Source organism: Batrachochytrium dendrobatidis, assembly GCF_000203795.2.
Source record: "Batrachochytrium dendrobatidis JAM81 unplaced genomic scaffold BATDEscaffold_2, whole genome shotgun sequence".
Classification (NCBI taxonomy): domain Eukaryota; kingdom Fungi; phylum Chytridiomycota; class Chytridiomycetes; order Rhizophydiales; genus Batrachochytrium; species Batrachochytrium dendrobatidis.
The window spans coordinates 399,197-424,125 of NW_006281100.1; the positions used below are offsets into that span (position 1 = coordinate 399,197).

General features: G+C 38.7%; 9 protein-coding genes across 9 annotated transcripts; 3 read left to right on the plus strand and 6 right to left on the minus strand.

Moving 5' to 3' along the window:
* Nucleotides 1–196: 196 nt before the first annotated feature.
* Nucleotides 197–649, plus strand: BATDEDRAFT_22754 (uncharacterized protein; the record flags this gene model as incomplete). The annotated part of the gene is made up of 1 exon (XM_006676550.1): nt 197–649. One exon carries the CDS (start codon nt 197–199, stop codon nt 647–649), a length of 453 nt encoding a protein of 150 aa, XP_006676613.1.
* A 275-nt stretch (nt 650–924) lies between these two features.
* BATDEDRAFT_22755 (uncharacterized protein) lies at nt 925–1,899 on the minus strand (the record flags this gene model as incomplete). The annotated part of the gene is made up of 5 exons (XM_006676551.1): nt 925–963; nt 993–1,029; nt 1,088–1,221; nt 1,305–1,453; nt 1,506–1,899. The coding sequence occupies 5 exons, from the start codon at nt 1,897–1,899 to the stop codon at nt 925–927; spliced, it is 753 nt and encodes a 250-aa protein (XP_006676614.1).
* Nucleotides 1,900–2,324: 425 nt separating this feature from the next.
* Nucleotides 2,325–3,064, minus strand: BATDEDRAFT_34375 (uncharacterized protein). The gene is made up of 2 exons (XM_006676716.1): nt 2,893–3,064; nt 2,325–2,782 (listed from the first exon to the last, which is right to left on the minus strand). Exons 1-2 carry the CDS (start codon nt 3,013–3,015, stop codon nt 2,405–2,407), a joined length of 501 nt encoding a protein of 166 aa, XP_006676779.1. The 5' UTR covers nt 3,016–3,064; the 3' UTR covers nt 2,325–2,404.
* A 4,326-nt stretch (nt 3,065–7,390) lies between these two features.
* Nucleotides 7,391–9,022, minus strand: BATDEDRAFT_22757 (uncharacterized protein; the record flags this gene model as incomplete). Its single annotated transcript, XM_006676552.1, has 4 exons — nt 7,391–7,576; nt 7,646–7,923; nt 7,988–8,089; nt 8,164–9,022. 4 exons carry the CDS (start codon nt 9,020–9,022, stop codon nt 7,391–7,393), a joined length of 1,425 nt encoding a protein of 474 aa, XP_006676615.1.
* A 1,117-nt stretch (nt 9,023–10,139) lies between these two features.
* On the plus strand, nt 10,140–12,121 carry BATDEDRAFT_86155 (uncharacterized protein; the record flags this gene model as incomplete). Its single annotated transcript, XM_006676827.1, has 3 exons — nt 10,140–10,191; nt 10,826–11,460; nt 11,545–12,121. 3 exons carry the CDS (start codon nt 10,140–10,142, stop codon nt 11,989–11,991), a joined length of 1,134 nt encoding a protein of 377 aa, XP_006676890.1. The 3' UTR covers nt 11,992–12,121.
* A 366-nt stretch (nt 12,122–12,487) lies between these two features.
* Nucleotides 12,488–14,907, minus strand: BATDEDRAFT_22759 (uncharacterized protein; the record flags this gene model as incomplete). Its single annotated transcript, XM_006676553.1, has 3 exons — nt 12,488–12,901; nt 13,000–14,031; nt 14,224–14,907. The coding sequence occupies 3 exons, from the start codon at nt 14,905–14,907 to the stop codon at nt 12,488–12,490; spliced, it is 2,130 nt and encodes a 709-aa protein (XP_006676616.1).
* Nucleotides 14,908–16,014: 1,107 nt separating this feature from the next.
* BATDEDRAFT_22760 (uncharacterized protein) lies at nt 16,015–17,334 on the plus strand (the record flags this gene model as incomplete). Its single annotated transcript, XM_006676554.1, has 6 exons — nt 16,015–16,290; nt 16,536–16,695; nt 16,776–16,876; nt 16,964–17,011; nt 17,054–17,074; nt 17,101–17,334. The coding sequence occupies 6 exons, from the start codon at nt 16,015–16,017 to the stop codon at nt 17,332–17,334; spliced, it is 840 nt and encodes a 279-aa protein (XP_006676617.1).
* Nucleotides 17,335–17,631: 297 nt separating this feature from the next.
* Nucleotides 17,632–19,395, minus strand: BATDEDRAFT_86156 (uncharacterized protein; the record flags this gene model as incomplete). Its single annotated transcript, XM_006676953.1, has 6 exons — nt 17,632–17,907; nt 17,988–18,069; nt 18,166–18,338; nt 18,431–18,490; nt 18,628–19,063; nt 19,340–19,395. The coding sequence occupies 6 exons, from the start codon at nt 19,393–19,395 to the stop codon at nt 17,632–17,634; spliced, it is 1,083 nt and encodes a 360-aa protein (XP_006677016.1).
* A 693-nt stretch (nt 19,396–20,088) lies between these two features.
* On the minus strand, nt 20,089–23,053 carry BATDEDRAFT_9401 (uncharacterized protein; the record flags this gene model as incomplete). The annotated part of the gene is made up of 14 exons (XM_006676445.1): nt 20,089–20,622; nt 20,713–20,795; nt 20,910–21,054; nt 21,125–21,196; nt 21,279–21,380; nt 21,440–21,559; nt 21,642–21,757; nt 21,831–21,916; nt 22,004–22,079; nt 22,172–22,257; nt 22,338–22,414; nt 22,497–22,595; nt 22,695–22,835; nt 22,925–23,053. The coding sequence occupies 14 exons, from the start codon at nt 23,051–23,053 to the stop codon at nt 20,089–20,091; spliced, it is 1,866 nt and encodes a 621-aa protein (XP_006676508.1).
* Between the last annotated feature and the right edge of the window lie 1,876 nt (nt 23,054–24,929).

Genomic DNA, 24,929 nt, shown 5'->3' on the forward strand with positions numbered 1-24,929 from the left:
AGGTCGATTAATGAGCCAAAATGCATGCTTTTAGTCAATTGAGTGGAAACCAACACTTGATGACTGTTTATTATACACTTTGACACCCTTGTTTCATTTTACGCAGATGGCTGTAATGTGATCAGCTCGCTAATATAAAAGGAATTTGTGCTGCTTTCCTCAGCATCGCAATAATCGATTCGCTGCCTCTAGCATCATGAGCACATCAAACACCATCCTTATGCCTACCGACTTTTCTGACTCGGCTACAAAGACCTTTGCTTGGGCTGCAAAGTTCATTGTGCAGAATGGCGATAAAGTTGTTTTGCTCCATACCCTGGAAGAACTTCATGCTGACGATAACCTTGCGACCTCTGCTAATCAGCAATTATATCAGGGTGCCGAGCGTAAGCTGAACGAATGGGCCGATCAGCTCCGTCTCCAACTTGGCGGTAAGACTGCTACCATCGAAACCAAGGTTAGCTTTGGGTCTGCCGGTGTTGCTGTCTGCCAAAAAGCCGAAAAGATCAAGGCTGATCTGGTTGTTGTTGGAATGCATGGCCAGACAGATCAAAAGAGTCTGGTCTTGGGTCCTGTTGCTACTTATCTCTCCGAGTATTTGACTCAATGCCCTCTATTCATTGTCAAGGACAAGGCCGTTGATGTCTGAGCATTCTCAATAAAACATGCCTTTTTACAAGTAACCATTCTGATTTTATTGCATTCGGGTATGCCTTTGATCTACACTACCACCCTATCCTACGTCTCAAAAAAGTTACTTGTCATCCATGGTTTTTAAGACACCGATTGGATTGCTATTTCATGGTTTACTATGGCTTCAAAGGTGTCCAGTTGAAGAAGTCGCAGATGCTCTGCTGGTCGCGATACTTTGCTTTGCATCTGTGACCATAAACAGCACGAATCAGTTGTACTGGACATACACATCTATTCAACTACCCACACAACAGGCCGTATTACTGTCAGCTATAAAATATAATTGTCAGTCTATTCACCTTTTTATCATGCCATGCTTGTCTGCCTTGATCAGTCCTATTCAACTATTGATTTTAAACTTGGATCTACATTTACACACCCGATTTGTACTTACCATTGAGTATCCCAATCTTGAGATGGATCTTCAGACATACGTAAAAGAATTGCTTTTGCATGATTGGGAGAAACCAGTTTCTGAAATACCGCAATCGCAGAAACTTCTTCTACTCCGCCTTGGACATCTTCAGACTATTTAAATGGCTTCGAGCCAAATCCAATAAGTTGATCATCATCACTGCAATGAATATATACAGCATGTCGTGTCAACTCACGCCTTCTGCTACCATGAGAAATCCAAGACATTTTAGCTTGGATACCGCCCACAAAGCCAATGTGTTCCATGGTGTTGTAACTCCATTTAATCGTTGCTTGCCTACAGTAAATGCATGTCCGGAAAGTGCCTTTCCAACAACCAGCGTATCTACAATCCCTTTGTTAGATGGGTTCAATTATGAATGGTCTTGCATATATACCTTGATCAAACCAAGAGATCATTGTATGGATTTCATTGGCGGATACGACTGCTTCGACACTTTGGTACAGAATATACTTGAATCCTCCGTTCACGGCTTCGAGAAGTAGAGCATTCAAGGCTGGGATAAACCTTCCCCATTTGACCACAGGAACCAGCACAACCCTTTTGTCATCTGGTTCCACTGCAGTAGGATGAAAGGTTCCAACAAGTGCATCATGAAGCAAAGTATCCGATTGTGGGTATGCTATAGCGATTTGCGTTGCATAGGGTTTGGATTGAGTAACAAGCTTACAAAGCTTGACAAGGTCAATAGAATCAGATTGAGTGTGTTGATTGTTGCGATGAATGCGAACAGCTACTAAGATGGATGGATGCGAACCTGTATCTGCCATGAATCTCGATAATTATTGGCAAAAGTCACAAAACCTGCTTTCAAATCAAATATTTATTATCGCATTGATAACCAGGCATTTCGTGTATGACATGAGTCGTTTCTTTTTGAGAATAAAACAGTCCTGTCAGCAAAATGCAATACATTCAGATGGTGCGTTTAGTTTACGGCCGTGCTCACGTAAAAATGAACCACCTGCAATTACCTTGTAGAGTCTATTGTGTTATGAAATAATAACCGCTCGACAAGCAAATTCACTCGTTATTGTGCTCAAGCAATTCTAAAGGATTTAAACATGACGAGTATGAAGATCTATACATTGTTGTTGTTGAATGGTTGGCAAACTATGCTTAGCTATTGAATGTGTAGTTTTATCAAGAATCCAGACACACTACTGCCTAGTGAATATAGTGGGAGTTATCATTTCATAAGACTGTCTGTTTATTATGTAGTTTGACACCCTTATTTAGTACTCTACTACGTGAGTACGACAAAAACAATTACTATCAAATCAAGAGTCTTTCGCGAAGCTTGCTGTCCACAATCTCTTTTCCTCCTCTCATTTTAAGCAGCTTTAAAATCCAATCCAAGTCCGATTGCGCATCCATGGCAACTAAATGTGTCGACGGAGTAAAATTGGATAAAAGTGCCGATTTCTGGGATTCTACATCACTCTCTTTAATCGGCACTTTTATGCTATCCATCTGGATATCATTTGGTGCTGTTTTTGGGTCGGTCTGGATACACTGACTGTAAGTTTCAATCAATATTTGTCGTGAGTGCTCATAAGATGCAATGATAAATTGAAGCTGTCGGTAAGCTCGTGTAAATATTGCATCATCGGGCAGTCCTTCACCACCACTTCGAAAAAACAGTTCAGCTGCCTGGATCATCAACAGCCAGTACAATGCATGATATAGTCAACAAAAATAACACTATTGTCAGTAAAAATACTAATGTCAATGATTCAATCAAGATTTACATTGCCATTCACCTCGATAAACTTTCTAAAAAAACTCATTCGTCGCTCATCCCATGGTTTTCTTTCTTTGGCTTCGTCTGCCAAGGAAGGAACAATCAAGCCCTCGGCGGTTGTAAGTACGCAATCCCATATCATTCCAATAATCTCGAATGCAAGCGGCTCATCGACATTTTCAGTCAATACCTCCATATTGGCATTCAGGTGTTCAAACAAGGGCTCCAAATCTACACCCAATTCATCCATATTGATTGCATTATGAGAAGGCTCGGTAGCATCACGGCTTTTGAAAAACATGGGATTCTTTTTTTGAATAAATGCAGTAAAGGCTTGTGTTTTGTACTTTAGCGAGATGAGATAGATTCTCTCCTGAAAATCAAAGCATAGCTTGATATAACCATAATTATCCACAAAAATAAACATCCAGGAGTTAGCATGCCCAAAACTCGACAGAAATACATAAGTAGTAAAATTAACAAGCCATATTACCTGATCTACAAAATACTTCATAACCTGCTTCATAGATGCATTGGTACGCGAACTAACCATATTTTTTATAAATAGTATGTTTTCTGGTGAGGAAATATGAATACGGACCAATAGTCGCCCATACGATCCTAGCTGTACAAGTGTTTCCAATCCATTACTCATATCCATAACAGACTGCACTCCCTCAATATGTACCTTCCCAACTGCGTATTGTGCATCGGGCTTATCAGGGCAATGATGCAACACAAAGAAATGAATTCCACTAATAATTTCCGATCCAGTCAAATGAGCATAAATGAATTGGTTCCAGACTGGGTTGGATGCCTGCAAAATAGAACAGGTGCTACCAAGTCGTCGGCCATACGCAGTCGAGACTTGGCACGAAAGCCGAGTGATCCATGGTCGTGTAATAAGCAATCGATGACCACGAACAATTTCTATACGCACCGAATATTTGGGTTCACCATAAAGCATACGTTCACTGGACTGAAAAAGTCCTGTTGAAGGCGAGGTTTCGCAGTGTGGTTTTGGAATATTTTCCAATAGATCGCAGAAACGGGGATAAAGAGCCTGTATATTACTGAGATGAACGCACGCCTAAATATTGAGTCAAGCAGTTTCAGTTGGATTGTATCAAATATATTCAATGCATCAGTCACACCTTGTTGACAGCTGTCACTTACTTCTGGTGTAAATCGATATTGAATTTCATGGTCCTCGGCTGCCTTGTTTTTGATAAAATTTGGGATCTTGAAATGAATATGGATTTTGTCAAATTGAGCAACAGTAATCCGACGTTTTACAGCCTGTCGATTTCGGGAATCCATCAATACTGCATTCAGTTTTTCATCTGTCATCTGTGTGTATCTCGCAATTCCTTCAACAAATGTCTGCAACAAGCGGCCATAAAACATGTGCAGCTCAACTTCGTTGGGCCAGTCAAGCATACGTATAAAATCTAACTGCTGCTGAAAAGATGTAAAAATATCTATTATAGACGTAGAATGTAGGATTGTATTCGATATTCTGACAAATTTATCAACATCCAGCGCAGATTTGACCCATTCATTGACACTTTTTTCTAAAAACAATAAAACGTGTTGGTTTAAAAATGCCTTTTAAAACAATATGCAGTGTATTTTTCATATATGCTGTATGTATGCCAAAAATACATGTAAATACCTGATCGAATCAGCCATTCTTTAACAAACGATCTAAACCATCGAGTTACTGGAAATTGATCCGAGAGACTATAGTATAAAACGGTACATGTGCCATTTCAAAATAGTTTAACATTGATACTCACTCAGCTCAACATTTAGGTGTGATACAGATTAAAAATTACCGAAAATCCATCAGTTCGCAGACTGACTGCAGCTTGCGTGTTGCAGCATAAAGGTCAAATACATCACTCATATCTGGAGATACAGCAACATATGTTTTTGCAAACTCTTCCAGCTGAGAGGAAACTGGGCCGTATAATGCCTTTGCAGCTAAAGATGGAACGTGAACCGATCTGCAAGATCAAATAACATGTAAGCAATTCAGTAAAATTTCCTTTTTAGACAAATAAATCAACCAGTTTGATAAAAACTTTAATGCATTCAAATTTAACTGACCCAAATAAAACAACATCATATCTTTCATTATATACTCCAAGCTCGGATCGAATAGAATCAATCAACAGTGTGAGTGGCAAATAGTCGGTGTTGTCTTGACAAATATTTGATATTCCCAATAACCCATGGTATCGCGCTGTAAGCGATTGCTGTCAAATCGTACAAGCGATACACCATATTGTAACATATAAGATACTCAAGTCATAAAATAAGGACATCCAACACATTCAAGCCATATATGCTTACCAAAAGCAGCTGGCTTGCATATTCAGCAACATTAGTGTTTTCAACTGAGCCAGGAATAAGCGGACACGTTCGTAGTGCACTGATCATGACAGTCATCATTTCAAGTTGGTGTTTTGATTTTCTTGAACAGTCCACATCTTCAGTGGTGGATTTGATCATGTTAAAAAACGTACACAGCTGATACTCTAAAAGTTTGGATAGAGTCTCTGAGCAACTTTGAAAGATATGGCTCTATTGATAATGAACGTGTTGGTGCATTTTATCGATTAAATTGATGCTTAAAAAACAAGTATTGCAATCAGTGCATATTTCACAAACCTCTGCTTTTGTAATGGCAACTTTTCCACCAACCACTTCATGAAATGCTTTTGTAAATCCCTGCTGATATAGTAGCTCAGCTGATATGTAACCCTGAGAATATAGTTTGGAGAGTATATCATATGCGCTAAAGTTTAAGTAGAATAATAAGCAATGCGTTTAAATTGATAGCACAATACAAAAGCAAATTACTTTACCAAAGAGTGCGAAATGATGGTCTAATTCTCCAGGACCCAGCAATATCGTGTAAAAGTGTCAAGGACAGATCTGAAATCGAGCTCGCGCCACACACGGCAAAATCATACTCCACCACTAGTCTATACAGTTCATAATAGTATCGATTTGGATCGGGTGGAATAGCTCGATACACCACTTCTGAAATCTGCCGAGTATTTCCAGAAATATGTTTTGATCGATCTGTAGAAACTGTTCCAAAAAAAGCCAACTCTACGGCAATAGTGAGTGAGCCTGATACTCTACTTTTTGCAGATCTCTTCCCCAAATCCAACGATTGAGTTCTCTGCTCTTTATGCTGTGCCCATTCAAAAAGATGTCTTGTTGAAAGAACACAAACGCCCAAAAACGCCTCTTTTGAAGAACTGGGTTGAGAAATGCGACCTTTTTCTATACCAGTTGGTCGATTCCATATACTTATAACTACCTGACTGTTCATATCAGAAACAACACTGTAAAAACGAATGCCAGAAAATTAAAAAAAAGTCAATTCATACGGTTCACTAACTCTATAGCCAATCTATACGTTCCGTTTATAGAAGCCCAAACTCACAGTGGGATCTGAAATTCCCATTGAGGGGAGGTTGTATGTTTGTGCACAGGACTAACAAAGACACGGTTCATGAATTCAACTACACAGTACGGATTATTAGAGCCGCTCTGTTTATCTTTCGGAGTTAGTCCTTGAGCACCCATGACGCGAAGTATAAGAATGGCCTCGGATCGATTCGCGTGAAGTTTAGAGAAGCTGGAAGCAGAAGATGGAGCGGGTATACCAAGCTGTGATAGCTGAACAAGTTTATCAAGTGCAGCCAGTTCTCCTGCACGCCACAAATCGTATTCTTCCTGTGAGCCAAAGTCGTTCAAATGCAAATATCCAGCATGGTTGCTCAAGAGCAAGTGACAGACATCCAGGTCCTGTGCAACAGTATCCACCTCGTATACTTCCAGAATGGAATCAACCATATTCTCATAGGCTTGTTGATGAATATCAAAAATAGCCCTAACTCGATCACAGCACTGAAGGACAATGTCTTCTGGTGGGCCTGAGAGAGGGAGTGTAGGAGGAGCCAGATCAGCAAGAGTAGAAGATTGGCGCAAGTTCATGGTTGATATTGATTTGGACAGTCGTTGTATTATTGAATGATGACGTTGGTCTAGACTGGAAGTAAGCGGAGATGCAATGGAACTCCTAGACGAGTTTGAAAAGGGAGAAGCACTCGAGGCAAGAGATACACTATTGTTGCTTCCATAGAGAGAAGTATGTTGCTGCAGCTGGAACTGATTTAAGCTTGCTTGGCTGGTGGATTTATGGTAGAGAGGACAAAGCAGAGAACGGAGAACATGGCTCAGAAGCAGATGTTGTGGAGGAGAGAGAAAGTGATGATCCGGTTGTGTAACAGAGTCTGTTGCATGGCTCATGTCCCACTTTTCTATAGTGGTTGCTAGCAGAGTGTTGTCCAGAAGCATGAACCCTCTGCAGGAGTAAATGTCAGTCCAAAGTCGACTGGTTTCAAGTCTTTAGACAAGATTCATCTTCAATCATTGTGGCCTACAGATCGTTGTCTAGTCAAAGCAGTCTTGCTATTCAATAATACTATTTCATTTCATGCTTCATCATCACTATCCTCGTTAACAAGTCCAAGATCCACAAGTTGCTGATGGAGTCCATCATTGTCTGGATCAAGCTCATATGCTCTCTGCAATGCGACACTCGCTTCATCAAAGGCTGTCAGTGCTGCATCGTCATCCTCATCTTCCAGCGAACTCCATAGAATAGCTGATTCGCCAAGCTATTAGAATAACCCAAAATAACTATCCATTAGCATATTCATACACTAGTAAATGTTAAAATTAATTACCTGTTGGTGCTGAGAGGACAATAAGCTATTCTCTGAGACTTCGAGGACTGCTCGCCAAAGAACCACAGACTGCTTTGCATAATCACAAGCCTTTTTGAGCTTGGACTTGACTTCAGAATGTTGAAGAATACATGCAAGATGGTAGAGACAGATCGCATGAGTGCGTTGCATATCAACGTACACTGCATCATAAGTCTTTGGAGTTTCTGCAAACGATTGAAAGTACTGTTGAATATATCCGAGTGTAGTTTTTAGAATGGCTAGTCCGGCTGTATGATCTAGTCAGGAATCAGATATGGCTCGTTAGACTACATGCTAATATAGACAAGTGATTCAACTCACCTTTACCAGTGCGACGTTGAGATACTGCAAGATTCAACAGTGTCTTTCCTGCATGTCTAAAGATTGAGATTTGCTGAGCATTCAGTTTCTTTGGATTTTGAACTCGAGTTGCCTAGCACATTCGTTTCATTCATTATTAGCATTCCATAATGAGTCAAACTGCATGTTTAACAAACTTGCCTTTTCAAATGCATCAAGCGAGCACGCTGTAAGTTGCTGCTCATCTTTAGTAACGGAGGTTTTGGATAGGCTCGTGTCGGCTTCGTGATCGCTGTCAGAATCCGAGTCAAATACTTTAACTTCTGGGTAGTATAGTATTTGTACTAGAGCTGCTGCAATACGTCCTTCCAGACACCATCCAGATAAACTTAAATCCGTAGATTTGTTGGCCTGCTTGCACTCAGACAACAGCTTCAGTGCATCTCGCAGATGCCCTTCAAATTTAACAAAAAGTCCAAAATCCAGTAGGCATTCGCTATGTCGTTCTTTTAATTCAACTTGTTTTTTGGTCAACTCAAACTCTAGATCCGCAACCTTGCGCTTCAATGGTGATGGTTGGAGTTTTGATGGTTGTTTATCAGTTGGGGCTGAAGAGTCATTGATATCAGTCGGTTCTTTTAGTTTCTCCTCCAATTCAAATTGCTCTAATGCTTGCTCAAACATTCTAATGACAATCGAATCGTGCGCAGATTGATCAGTATCTTGTTCTTCCAATTGAGATTTGGCAAGTTCTTCCAAAGCAGCCTGATAGATATCAACTGCAGTCATCTCTTTTGATTCAGAACCTATCGCTAGTTCATCAGCATCCACCTGTTCTACTTCTGTTTGACTCGCATCACATCCCACACATTTTGGATCATCACAGGCTTCATGATGGGATGAATCTGCATGTTCAGCATTTTTGAATCGTTTTGTCAAAGTCTTTTCTGGTAAATTGGTTGCTTCCTTGATCAAGGAAGTCGTTGGTTTTGCAATAGGTTGAGTAGCAGATGCATTTGTGGCAGCTTTTGCCCGTCTGTTTGTCTTTTTGGCCATCGAGTTGCAATTTACATGAAAATTCTTTTTATTAAAAATATTAAATCTCAATACACGCGTCCTCAGGATCATACAGACTGAAGTGTCCGAACTATACAATGCATGACAAGATCAGTATTCATGTAAAATAAAGTGTTAACAAGTGTCTGCATAACCATCTGTCAGTTTATGGAGTGATATTTCACACCACATTTATCAAGTGTTTGCAGTTCACTGGCTTTTCTGCCAGTGATTGATCTGAAAACAACTTGCATTTCTAAAATATACAGCCTTGTTCTCTGGAACTAGAACGCGATTATATGGTATTTTAGGGTACAACAGATCAGTTTATACAGTTGTATCGACAACATCAAAACAGTCGAATCCAACATTGGAATTGCAATACATGAATCTGGTATCAAACTTGGTGATCGTGCAGTATATGGCTATGACAACAAATAAACGGGATGGTTTCAAACCAAAACCATAATTTGATTGAGCATCATATGATGAATGCTGTGTTTAAAACTTGAGTTTTATTAACGTGGCAGTGCAGTCGGCTTCTAATAGGCGCAATGGGTGTTTAGTAATTGTTACTCCAAAGCAAGAAACGGTTACTGCAAGATAAAACAAGTGTTTCATTTACGTGATACAACTGTAATACAACGGCCGGTTTTAAAACTTCATTATGATTGAATGTTTAGCCGTATCAGCGCCATAATACAATTCAAAAAGCAATACTATAGAAGAAACTACAAGCTATAGTTGTATTCATTATATTAGATGGGTAAAAACACGGTGATGTAGTTTGCATGGCGCAACCCTGTATTCAAGGCTTGGCAAAATAACTGTTTTTCCAATGCAATTAATTTGCCTCTGCTTTATACTATATTATCCTGAATAAGCAACTAAGTGGCAAATATACATCATAACGGGTATAGAGATAGCATGAACCTAACCACGTGGTGTATAGGATGACTTCATTCCTCGTGTATTAGTTTGATAACATCACTGCCACAAGCATTATAGCCGTAAACGGGTGTATTATTCAACATAACAAACGTAGATGAAATACGCCTATAAATTGCAGACAATCTTGACGAAGGACATCAAGCTCAACAGTTTTTGTTTCCATAAAATGGTATCTCTTACCCAAATAATCCTTACAGCTCTGTTTGTTCGACTTTCAGGTAATTACTAGCTAATGGTTTATTATTATTCCTTGATATAAGTTCTGTTGGCAATCTATTTTGGAAATATCAAGCTATATTGTCGAGGAACTACATCTGCATCCATGCAAAATGAAACACTTGTTTTGTAGTGATCATTTATTTTATTTGAAATAGACAGTAATTAAATATTTGCTGTGCTTTCCTACTACAAATCGATTGCTTCTTGGATTGATATGTTCAATTCTTTAACACAGCATTCATCATATGATGCTCAATCAAACTATGGTTTTGGTTTGAAACCATCCCGTTTATTTGTTGTCATAGCCATATACTGCACGATCACCAAGTTTGATACCAGATTCATGTATTGCAATTCCAATGTTGGATTCGACTGTTTTGATGTTGTCGATACAACTGTATAAACTGATCTGTTGTACCCTAAAATACCATATAATCGCGTTCTAGTTCCAGAGAACAAGGCTGTATATTTTAGAAATGCAAGTTGTTTTCAGATCAATCACTGGCAGAAAAGCCAGTGAACTGCAAACACTTGATAAATGTGGTGTGAAATATCACTCCATAAACTGACAGGTGGTTATGCAGACACTTGCTAACGCTTTATTTTACATGAATACGACTGAATGATTATTAGCTGCTATACCCGCGGCAACTGGAGACGATCCTACCTGTGGTCCAGGTCTCGGAAGATGTGATCCTGGAGAATGCTGCTCGCAATATGGTTATTGTGATGTGACACCTGCTCATTGCGGTGTAGGCTGTCAGCCTGCATTTGGTGTATGCAAGAATACCCCAACTTCAACATCTCGACCCAAACCAAGCCCAACGCCTAAAAAGCTTCCAGAATCACCAGATTCAACTTGTGGTCAGGCTGCCGGCTACAGATGCGCTCAGGGTGATTGCTGTTCGCAGTACAATTTTTGTGGAAACACTGCTGCTCATTGCGGAGCTGGATGCCAGTCCGCGTTTGGAACGTGTAAATCTCCAACTCGGTCCAGCTCTAAAGGTGGACCGACTCCTGCACCTACTTCTTCATTCCCCATCCCTGATCCCAAGTTGTCTGCTCCTGTCATCACTACTTGCAAGAGTCCAAAACAATTTGCCCTGACTTTTGATGATGGACCGACCAGCAATGTCTCTGCTATTTTGGATATGCTTAAAGACAACAATGTCAAAGCAACCTTCTTCGTGAATGGCAACAACTTTGCAGATCTTACCGTTGAGCCTTATATTTCTATTCTTCGTCGTGCACACACTGAAGGACACCAGGTAATATACTTTGTATTCAATCTCACATTGTATTCAGGGTTTATTTATTAATACTCGACTGTTGATATTTACTTTAAACATCAGATTGCCTCTCATACACTTACCCATCCCGATATGACTAAACTGAATGCAGCTCAAATGTGGGACGAAATGTCCCAGAACGATGTTTTGATCCGCAACATTATTGGTAAATCACCCATTTATATGCGTCCACCATTTGGTAACGTAAACGCGCTTGTTCTGAGTGCCATGGCAACTTGGGGATACCAAGTAGTGACCTGGAATATCGACTCGGCTGATTGGGAACACAATGGCAGTCCCAACATGATTGCTGAGAATGATGCTAGTTATGCCGAGGGCATGGCTGGACATCCTATTCCGGCCACACCATTCATTTCTCTACAGCACGATTTTGTTGATAATGAGATTGGCTGGGCTCGACATGTCATTACCAGGTTCAAAAAGCTTGGTTACAATTTTGTAACAGTTGGTGAATGTCTTGGCGTTCCCGCTTCCCAATGGTACCGATAAAAGTATTCAAATGTAATACATATGCGCTTGTATTGTAATACTCTTTCAATTGCACTCATTGTCAAGTATGTTTTTTTAAATTGATCACAATGCCACTTTTAATAATAAAAGATGTATATCTATTTGATCACAACTCCAAATGTAACACATTTCTCGTTTGAACATGTCTGATTATTCCATATACAATATTACTTCAAATCTTATTTTCACCAATATATAAGCCAAAATAGATTATAAACTTGTTTTATGAATGTATTTTTATGTGCAACACTCATTCACACTGTTTCTTGGTATCATTGGGTCATCAAATGATGTTATAGTTGGTATGCAAATAGCGTGTCTAAGAGTTTTGCAATGTTGTTGACTGGTTCAAGTAGGACAATTTATCAACATGTGATTATTAAATGGATGTCAAGAAAGTCCAAAAAAACTGCTCACAGCATACTGATCTAGGGTTAATAGTTTGGCAGTATATACTCGTTATTTTTCTGCACTCTCATCCTTTTTGTCCTCGTGTATTAGGCGTAGGATCGTGCTGTGAAGAAAGATGAGGCAAAGACAAGCTGGAATGAATTTTGATTGTAGTAGATACACTAACATCTCCGCCATACACTACTTTCTGTAAACTTCCATCGCCAATATGAGTTCCATGACTTGGCTCATCAGATGCACGCACTCGATGCTCCTTGAACAAATGGTGCATGATGCCTGGTTTACCCGACACGCTTGTATTGGGCACAGATGATCGCCTGACATTACTGAGAAACCCTGATGGAATTGAGAATCTTCTTGTTGGGTTATGAAAACCTGTAGACCAGAGAGATGCTATACGCTGCTGAGGGTTGGAGAGTTGTGTGGTTTCTTTGATGGAATCAGATGCAGTAAATGGTCTTTGCTGAGCAGAATTAGCCTGAAAAGGCAAATCCCATCCAAATATTCCATTTTAAACAATAGCTAAAGTTAGTTCTAAAACAATGGCACTGTCCTATACAGTCATGTGTGACTTACTTTAATATGTAGAGTCTGAGAAATCGATTGATGTGGAGTCCCACCAAGCGATTGACTTCTTTTTATCTGTACAATTGTAGATACGGGAGTAATTTGGATGACTGGCATGGTATCTGCGCTAATGCCCAAACTTCCCCTTTCAAGATTTACTTTGGTATCATCTCTAAAAATCTTTCTTTGAGCTTTGATATCAATCTGCTGGTTTCTTGGCGGATCAGTTTTGATCATGAGTTTTCTCAAACTGTTCCCAAGTCTCAGGTGAATGGGCTGTCTTGATGCAGAGTGGCTTGAAGCTGCTACGATGGTCACCTTTTCCAGAAATGGCCACAATTTGACTCCATCTGTGGATGACGCTACTGTATGATCTTGTTTTTTCCCCTGCCATTCATTTGATATATTGGATGATTCAGTGGTAAACATGGAGCCTGACTGACCAGTGTTTAGTGTATTTGATGGTCCTCCAACATGAGCAGGAATACTCGATGGATTTGAAGCAGGACGCGTCGATAAACTCGACCCGCCATCTACAGATGCATGCATATACATTGTCTCTGATTCATTAGCCACATTTAAATGTGCTAAATTGTGATTTTCTGGTATACGAGCATCAAATGAAACAGAATGAGGCAGTCCTAACCGTTTTTTCAAAATGCAAATGAGTTGATCTCGCACTTGAACAGCCTTGTGAGAGCATGTAATGACTTGCTTTAGCATATCAATTTGTTTTCGAAGACGACCACCTTTTATAAACTTGTTGGCAACATTGAGTCGCTGCTGAAGCTGCCCAATTTTCATAGCCATTCCAGTGATTTCTTCTGTTGTTTCTGGTGAAGAGTAGTTGTGTTGTAGAGAATAGTCTTGTTTACTGAGCAAAGGAGGTTGAGTGATGGCTTTAGTGGCATCATCAATTTCCTGGATTCCATTTTCAAGAAATAAAAGCGTCTTCATTGATTCTTTAATCTTTAGCTCCGCCTGATGCATTTCATCTTCAAATACATCATTCACCCATTGCTGATCACATATGTCAGGCAACTAGGTGATCCCAATTGTGTGCATGAAAATTTGCAATGCCATTACAAATAGTTTTAAAATAACAAAAAATATGGTTAGTCATACTATAGAATGATTAGGAAAAAACAGTATAGTCGTTTTTAAACCATTCATCTACTAATACCATACTATCTCATTTTGGCTGGCCACATCAAAATCTGGGTAGATTCTTACCTGCTCAATTTTGCATGCTTGACGCTGTTCGGCCAAATCCATTTGAGCATCAATTGTAGCAGTTTGACAAGATATTTGACACTGCTGAAAGTCTATAATGGATTGCAGCCGATTTACTTTAGTATGCATGATTCGGTTTTCTTCAGTGAGGGTTGTCAGCAATGACTCTGTATTTGATAAATGTGTGGACATTTCCTCAAACGTAGCAAATCGCGATGTGCTTTGGAAAGAGAAGCCACTAGAACTCAAGGGTTGGGACTGACAATACTCCAAGTTTGGATCTATTGGTTGAGTAGTAAAGGCGATCGGGTTGGCAACAGTGATTTCAGTGTAGCTCGCTGATGGAAATGGTACACGCTCGACGCGTGGTGTTTCTAATGCTGTATTGGTAGACAAGGGTGAGGAGATGCACTCTGGCTGAGAGAATGAACATTCAGTGGTATTTGGGGTTTGAGAGCGGTCAGGAAAGCTGTGTTCGGTAACTGACGTGGGAGTAGATGTGCTGTCTTGCAAAGAGCTGGGTATTGAAAGCACCACATTTTGATTAAGATGCGGCACTGGCACTGCCGACAAAGTATGACGCAAGACTGATGGCGGTTCGCAAGAGTGGTTTTTGGTTGTATTGGTGCTGTTGGGATTTAAATTCATCGTTGGTATCACAGATGGGTATGTATGTGCGTGCATATATTATTCAAGGTTGAATAGATATTGTATTGCAAACTTTTAATTATCTTGGAGTCAACTCTTGTAGATTAAACATGAGAACGAGATCAAGTATTTATATTTCAACAACCCAATTTTGCCATATTTTGAAAACATTCAGACAGCATCAATCAGACTACTGTTGCAGCATCTCAAAAACATGAATTCTCTAAATTACACGATTGATTTAGGTTAATGTAGACTATATAAATGAAACGCCGAGTATCGTGCTAGGACAAGACCAAACGAGTGTTGTATTGAATCGAAAGAAGCAGAAAGTTGTCCGGTAACATGGTCACGAAACACGAACGATGGATGATCATGTCATTCGAATCAGCAGACAATTTGCTAATATTTACAAAACATCGCCAAGAATGACAATTGCAAACAATTTCTCGTTTATCTCTTCATTTTCATGCTTTTTGTTACCAACTGTAACTGCACCAGTTCGATAACTGTATTCATGCAAAATAAACTATTTGTATTTAGCTGTCAAGAAACTCGAAAAACAATATTGTCAATGAATTGCAGCCCATCGTTTCATGAATTGACTATTTTTATGCACTTCAACTTGTTGTTTCATTTTACGTGAATACAGCAGTGAATTGATAGCAAAAGGTTAGAACTGCTTGCACTGACATGGTTGTATGAGAGTATCTATTCGACAGTGTTGTGATACGCTTTTCTGCTCCTGTCCATGTAGTTTGATGAGCATTCACTCTAGCATGGTCTTGAGCTATCAGTCAACGAATGAACTCGTCCAATTAGCCCAACATTGCTTCCAAATCAACCAGCAGACAACGCAAGTTTACAGCCAACCTAGTCTGTATTGAGAAGTTAGGATTGGGATTCTGTTGATGTGTATGCTGGATAATCATCGTTTGGCATCGAGGAGATTTATATTCTCAACACTATTGACTGCATTCGAGTATTCCTTGAACTATTACAGCCAGATTATGTCTTGTCTAGCAAGTGACTATTATGTTCTGGTTTTAATCAGCATTGGACTGCCATCACTCTGAATATTTAATTGCAACTTTTAGTCTCTATTATTTCTAACCAGCACTCGTCAAACCAACTTCACCTTAGATGCATTTACAGTCTCAGGATCAACAGGGATCATCAAGCCTGGTTGATGGTACAGATATTGCTGCTGTAATGGCTGCTACGGCTGCTGCTGCAAGTGCTGCTGCTAATACCACCACTGCATCAACTGCAAATTCAAATGCTCAGGTTCATCTTATCATGCAAAATTTCTGGGCTCGTCAGCTAGAAGAAACCATCCGTACTACACCCGACTTCAAAGCCCATCCGTTGCCGCTGGCAAGAATAAAAAAAGTGATGAAAGCAGACGAGGACGTCAAGGTAGATTCATACTCAATGTTCGAGTTGCTATGCAGTATGTATGTTTGATCATGGCAGACTAATATGGTTTCAAATACTCGATATTGTGAACTGCACTTGTCAATAACTGGACACTTTAACTAGCAAATGGTATGATTTTACTGTGATCGAGTTTGTTGATGTATACCACACCATGCATGTGCTACATACTAGGTTTAGAGCTACGGAAATTGATATTATACCTACTTTAATTGTGCCAATATTAGATGATAAGTGCAGAAGCACCACTTATATTTGGAAAAGCATGCGAGATATTTATTCTAGAGCTGACACTCCGATCGTGGATGCATACTGAGGAAAATAAGCGTCGGACACTCCAAAAAAGCGATGTAGCTATGGCCTCGTCCCAATCGGACATGTATGATTGTAAGCATAGGATTTGCTAACAAATCAACATGAACCATAATTTACATCTACTTTGGCATTAGCTAATTTTTCTTGACTAGTCTTGATTGATATTGTACCGCGAGATGAAGTTGTCAAAACTCATCTGCCAGTTGTAGAGGCAGCTTCGGATACTCCTGTTACTAAAGCTGCTGCATCAAAGGTATATATTTGGGATTTGGAGATATTTATTGATTGAACAGCTGTATATTTTATTTTTAATTGTAAAGGCTAATATATTAAACCATAGGAATTTCCAGTGCAGTATCCGTCATTTACAACTCAGAGTTTTAACACTGTAAGCGCTTTATATTTTTACACAAACATGCTTTAACTTTAGGCAGTGGCTACTTTATGGAAAGTATGTTTACACCATTGTAATTATAGGAGCAGCACCAGCCATACATGTCATTTGGCCAATCCATTAACCAGCTTTACCAAAACCCGAGCATATTAGGACCTGATGATGGCAGCAGTCATCGAACACAGATGAATGCTCCTCATTCAAATGGTTCTTTTTGGAACATAGATATGCCGCCAAGGATGGGCCAGCATATTCAATATAATAACAATAATGCGGATAGCTCTGAAATAACCAATAATCATCCAAATCAATTATAATTGGGTAGCAGTTATTTGGTTTTGTTTGATATTCCCTATTTCTGTTGCATTTGATCTTGCTATTATTTTTTGGTAGAACTGTAGTCGCTCACTTTCCTTGGTAAACCCCTGCTTTTTCAAAACGGCACTTATACACACGTTCCGAACGATTCATTTTGCAATTAAAATGAGTTTATCTTTCATTTGCATGAACTACTGATGTTGTACAGTTTCTACCATTCAACAAATACAAAGATTAAAAAAGTTGCTTTAATTCTTTATTTCCACAATCCCAAGCAGATACTTTTGAGATCAAATCTACGTAGTAATTCCATTAGATGAAGCAGATAATACCACAGGAGTACCACCGTTTGAAGTAGCAATATCATTATGCTCAATTCTACCAACACCAAAAATTGTTTGAACAAGAGACTCTTGTAGAAAAGGCATGCCGATAATAGCAGGCATAAAGGGACGATTTTCTGGTTCGAGTTCCATGCACGACTTGATGAGATTGTCAAGCTGGGGTGAAAAGTGAGCAGGAATTGGATCGTAAGTTCCTCTGAGAATTTTCAAAACAAGTGCGGGAAGGTTCTACCGAATAAATGATTTGTATACAATATGTCAGTACGAGTATTTGGGCAGGTTTGTAGATTGTAGTTGCAAGTACTCACATGTGCTGAAAACATTTTTTTCAAACATATAATCTCGTAAAGTACACATCCAAGTGCCCAAATATCAGATTTTTCATTGTATCTAAATAATGGCCAAGTACAGTATAAATAAGCTTGGTTTAACATTCTGACAATAAAACGCGCCAACTCTTGGAATTGGTGATGCTCAACTACTTACGGCTTTCCTTCACATAACTCGGGAGAAATATATGCAGGCGTTCCAACGACAGTTTCTGCATTGGCTGTTGCAGACATGATTTTTGAAATACCGAAATCACCAATCTTCAATACCTTGTATTTTCCCAAACCAGATATGAGAATATTGTTTGTTTTGAGATCACGATGAAGAATCTATCGAGCCAGCCACAAAATTGAACAAATAATTTGTTAGCCAAGTATTCAAATATCGAGGTTTTTCGACAAAGCAACATCTAATAGCTTACATTTAGGGAATGTATATGATTGAGAGCCAATGCTGTTTGACAAAAAAGATTCATAACCTCCTAATAGATGCAATTGAATGCATTAGTGTATTGATTATATCGACAGAACGATTAGATTTGCACTATATGATCAATCAAAATCGAGCATCTACATATCGAATGACTAATCCTCATTTCAAATTAAAATATACACTTACATCGATTTCTAACCGTTTCCCACTTGCTGCCAATTCTTCCAAGTAATCGCTCAATGTTCCACCATCAGCATACTCCATCACAATCATTAAAGTGGACGGTAGTTTTTCCTTGCGTGTAGTACTATGGTTCATATCCATTACCATCATTTTTTTCTTGTCTGTTGGTTTTCGATTTGCTTGACGAGGCTGGCTAGTACTCAAATCTCCCGTTTTATCTACACCTGCAGCGGAAGAATTTTCAGGAGATTCTAATTCCATAGTGCCCACTCCTGTAAAAGAATCATAATAGGAAATGATGTTGGGGTGACGAAGAATAGTGAGAACCTTGATCTCATTGAGCGAGGTTTGCTTTTCATCTTCGCTCATAGAAGACGTAAAAAGCTCCTTGATAACCACCGAGGAATTATCTTGCTTTCGACGGCATAAAATTGCCATACTAGTAAATGTATAGTTTCATGCATGGCATGTGTTAGAGTTTGAAAGTTGAATTCAGACAAATGCATGTATAAAAAGGGTTCATTCCATATGCTGTTCATCAAGTGCTATCGACTCTAGATAGAGCTGAACGCGCTTGGACTCGAGTATCTTTGAAACAGGATATGACTGGCATATGGGCTCAACACTGTATTTGCATAGCATACCCTATGCAGTATAAAGTATCGTATCCATTCATAACAACTGTGCTGTAATATGGGTTAGATGATAAACTTACCCATGAGCACCTCGACCCACCACTTTAACCTTTGTGTATTTGCTCCATTGCTCCATTTTCTGTAATTAATGATACGTTTCAAATTAGAATTTCCAAGTTATTCACGTAAAATGAAACCTAAGCAAGAGTGCATCATCATCCGCCAGCCTCAAAATGATGGGTATCACACATTCACTAGACAATATTGGTTTTTGAATTCCCTGGCAACCTTTGCTAATGTTTCTCTTGATGATTTGTATGGAATAACTTGCATTTCTGATGTGTACAATCTCGTTTCCTTGAACTAGAGTGCAAACGTACAAGTTTTTAGAATACAACATAGATGAGTTTGGTGATCGTGCAATGCATGGTTATGCCGATAGCATAGTTTCAGTTTAAAATTATAATTTGATTGTTCATCATATGATGAACGTTGTGCTCATTGAATTGGGAATATCAATTCAAATCTCGGTTTCTAGTAAATCCCAAAGCAAAATCAACACCAATCATTTCATGAATACGGTTATAGTTTAAGCTATGTATTGTTTTGCGCAGCCGAGTTTAAAGCAGTTCGAGTATCCCAAACACAATACAACTAAATCTTGACCCCATATCATAACCACCAAAACAAAGTTGTAATAAAGCATGCAAATGTCTTTATTGATGTTTCAATGTTAGTTTTCATTCACAATTATAAAGCCTCGTATAAAGCAATACGAGTTAAATCAAATCGTTATGGCGTTTCTTCAAATCCGATCATTTGAGCCTAGTCAAAAATCGTCATCCATAAAATCATCATTTTTGTCATTGGCTTCGTTGGTATTGATGTTCTGAGCATTGTACATTTCCGCTATCTGTGAAGCAGATGTAGCCTGTTCGGGACTCTTATCATCCCTAACCCGAATAAATCTTGGAAATCGCAAACTGATTCCTTTTTGTGGATCAACAAGACCAACTGCAGCTTGATGCACAGGCGAGATAGATAGGTCAGCTGCTTTGATCTCCCAAACCTGTGTAGGCTCGAACCACACATCAGGACGCACGTTGGGTCCATCTCCAAATCTGTAGTAAGGTTTTGGTTTTGAAATAATGTGAGATTTGAATGACTCGGCCTGCTCAGCCAATGCTTCTTCAGAGAACCCAGTTCCAATTTTGCAAATGGTTTGATATTCTTCTCGATCGGGGTCAAAACACGCCAAGAGATATCCGCCATACCATCCTGTTCGTTTGCCACGACCAATAAACCCGCCAATAACTACCAAATCTAAACTATCGCCAAGTCCATTAACATAATCTTTTTTGACCTAAAAGCATGTGCATTCAGAGTGATTTATGTTCAGCGATGTGAATACTAATAGAAGTGGATAAAATATTTACATGTCGCATTACAGAACCTTGAGCCAGTTACGCGACCGCTTGCTAGGTTCGTACGATGCTTCTTTCTCTAACGTCTTGACCATCAATCCTTCACAGTTTCCTGTAGCCCATTGGATCCATCAAAAGCAAAATTGTATGAGTATTATGCATACCCAAATAATCATAGGCTCAAACATAAATAGATGGCAAACAAGGCACAACGCATCTATCCTACCAACGATCGAGTCATCCAAAAATATTTGAATCTCGTCTACACTGTTTGATGTCATATGCTTGGCAAATTGAAACTGTCCATCTACTTCAACGAAATTTTCATGAAGAAGCTCTCGTCGGCGCTTTAGCGTTTCTGTAATCATAGACTGAATGACGAGAGTGTCAGTAAGATTGCTGTTTTTTATCTGCAAAGTTGTAGTCAAGCTTTATATTTACCTGTCCGTTAAGATACAGCAAATCAAATGCAAAAATGCAGACTTGTACTTGAACATCATCTGATTTAACATCCTATTTAAAATTATGGCAGAGCGCTACAACGTTAGACTGATTTCAAATATCTAATTGACTAATGCTGCCTCGAGTGGTGTACCTTTCGTTTTCTGGTACTCAGAACCTGAAATGGCAATATACACTCTTTCTGCACATCCCAAGCCACGGCCTCACAATCCAGTACAAATGATTTGATGTTTTCCTTGGAAGCCTACAATGAATAGTCAAAAGTATAAGGCAAAATGAAAATGGTAAAAAAACCATGCAGTCATAAAAATGCCATACTTTGGGAATTCGCTCCAGCACCTCTGGATACTTTCCAGAAAGATTCTCGGAATTGCGTGAATAGATAATCACTTGTCCATCCTCAAGTCGGTGAATCTATTGGTGCATGGTTGTTAGCGCGCTATATATTTTTGTATTAGATCCATCCTATTGAGTAGCAAGTATAGTGCTGTCATACCTGTGCACGCTCTCCATCATACTTGTATTCACAAGTAAACGCCATACCATCAAATCTATCCAGCACTTCAGATAAACTTTTTGTAGGGTGCGCAAGCATTGGTTTCATTGGAATACCTATTTCAGTGCATCCAACAAAATAACATAAACATATTGATGGCTAGAAAACAACCAAAGCTTTTGTAGATACCTGGAGTCATATGGCAATGGGTAGACAATTCTTTAAAACCATACTTTAAAAGTACAGGGATAATCGCATCGTACGAGGGAATAGCACTAGTTTTAAATATTAAACATGCATTAAAATTCAAGGTTTTCACTATATGCTTTCAGTATAAATGGTAAAAGTATTGCATGCGCTACCTATATACGCTTTTGATCATTACAGTAGCATCGGCCAAAAGTGCAGCCTTTTTTTCAGTAGACATCTTGATAGTAGCTAAAAAACGACAAGTATAAGCATATGATTAGTTTTGGAGATTAAAAACGCATGGTTTAAATATCGATTGTATACAAGGGTAGTAAATGTACTTGATTCGTTTAGTGCAGAGGCATGAGCAAGTGATGTCAACACAGTTTGTTCGGCAAGTCCAATCCGAAGTTTTCCTTCAAGAGATCTAAAAGCGTACAATATTAATACGTATAAAGGTTGACAAATCTAAATCCATTATTAGCAAATATAATAGACAATACAGACCTGATGAGATATTTGGCTTCTGATCCCTGGCATGAAACCAGCATTTTTTGAATAATATTAATCTTGCGCTGCTGAGACTATTCACAAAGAGTTGAAGATCGTTTAGCATAAATATTCAACCCCGCTCCGTAAAAATAGCATAAAAAGCAATTCAAATACCGATTGGCCAGAAATGTTACATATTTCTTTAAGAGTTTTGAACACAGAGGTGACAGTCAATGGTTTTGGCTTGAAAAGAGTTTTTTGATATCCTTTGCTCTACACGGATGTACACGATATTTCAATCACATATTAAACCAAATAGAAACATACACCCATACAAGATTAAATAACAGTATATTGAGCAAAACTAGCTACCTGTGCCACACTGCCAAGATCGCCAACTTGATCAATCTCAGCCTTGATACTTTTTGCGTCTCGTCCAGATGCATTAGCCAACGCCTTGATAAGTAGTGATTCGCCAATACCAAGCTCTTTTCCTTCGTATTCTGGGCAAATCTAAAACACAGCACAAATCAAAGCTGTTGATATCTGAAAACTTGACTATGCAAATTGGGTAAATATATTGCATGATTTCAATTACTTACTCGATTGATACACAGATAGACACATTCGATAAGCTGATCGGGAGATGCTACAATTACCTCGCGAAAGAAATTTGACAAAATAGATTGAATTTCCAGTCTGAATATAAAAACAATCAGCCTGTTTGTCATGATAAATTACAAAATCAAGTAGTTGAAAGTATTTATACCAGAGTACCATACCTCTTGGTAGTCGCTTCAATGCTTAAAAATGCGTCACAAAGAGCACTGTATAAAACACTGAGATACAAATTAATAATACAAAAATGAATTGCCGTTTAAGAATAATGCTATGAATTGATAGTCAAGAAAAACACCGTACTCTTTCTTCTTTTTGATAATACTTTTTTTGGACTCGGTAATATCTGTTTTGTTTTCAAGAAAAGACTCCGAGTTTGAAGACAATCTAAAGTCACCAATATTAGCTGTGATAACTATGAACAGTAATACACAATAAACTTTACCCGGTCTGATCGGTTTCTTTAACAGGGCTTGAAGGCAGCACTTTTTTATTTGGTTTAGTTTTGGGTGACAGTTTACAGGATCTTTTTACAGAGGATGGAGTTGTAGATTCATCACTCGACTAATGAGAAAGTATGTCAGCAAAAATAGCTCATCAATCATATACAAATGAGTATAACAGCAGCTAGAAACAATGAAACACACGACCTTTACCTGATTTAAAGCATTATCCGATTTTGGTACTTTGGATGGCTTTATCTAACAGATAGAAATAACAAGTGTTAGCTGGACAGTAGTTGGATTAGCACGGTGCCTTTACCCGATAAATGAAGCATTAATTCACGTTTTTAGACTTTTGCAATGATTTGTCTTTTTTGGAGCTGCTACTGTCTAAAGGAAAGCCAGCAAATCAATTATTAAAGTTTAAAGTTGAATTTAATAAACGCTCAGATTTCAAATATTGCAAAGTATCTGATTCATCTTTTATTCTAAGCATTAAACTGCATACAAGGTGAACAACTTACAATTTGGAGATTTTGTTTTAGCGTCGTCAGATGTAACGTCAGAATCGGACTGAATTACCTTGCGTTTCGACTTTTTTGTTGGAGCCAAGCTGTCAAGATCACTGTTTGGTTCAAGAGTATCTATTGGACTGTTGGTCGACTCGCATTCCTGATCGTTCAAAAAAGATGGTTTTGCAGTTGATTTCTCAAGAGTATCCAGTATTTTTGTCTTGAACTTGGTTGGAGACTTTTTCAAAGTATTGCTTTCAATGTTGGATGAACTATCAGTCTCTTTTGGAAAGAGTGGCAGTTTTGGATGTGCTGAAACGGATGCAGATGTTCCAAAAAATCGTCTATAAGCAATATAGGTCAGATGAATCAATATAGATTTGATGCCAGCAGAATAAAATATTGATGGATCTAGAATTTCTTAAAATGGAAGCATGCCAAATGCTAGTTTCCAGACCAGCATGACAGCCAAAAATACTAAACGATACAGTAGTAACGGACACATACCCAAGCGTCGATTGTTTTTTGTTGACGGACATTCTATCGAGATTGTTGTAATTGCAAAATGAGCGAGTGTCAAGTCGATGAAGCAATATAGTGGATTGAATACTAGAATCACAAGTAAAAAATTGAGTAGATCCGCAGTAAGACCTGAAGCACACAGATACGAGAGTGGTATCTAGCAAGAGTGGTGAGCGGACTATCAGCGAGAATCCAAATATATTTCCAAGAATTTTGAATATTCAAGAGAAAGAATTCTTGAAAAAACATTGATAGAAATACAGGTTTGATGATTGCTTTATGCGACAATCAATATTGGATCCTCAATTTAATAGTCGATAACAGCACGTATTGAACCACGAACACATAGCTTGAGCTAGCAGTCGTTTCGTGTAATCGCCAATCTTGAACAAGTCGATGATTAGAAAGTGAGTATACGACACGTGATTATGTTCATACATTTCCTGGCTTGAATGTAATGCACTCAGCATTCAGTCGATATACAGCTATGGAGAGTTGAGTAGTGGTCTGGC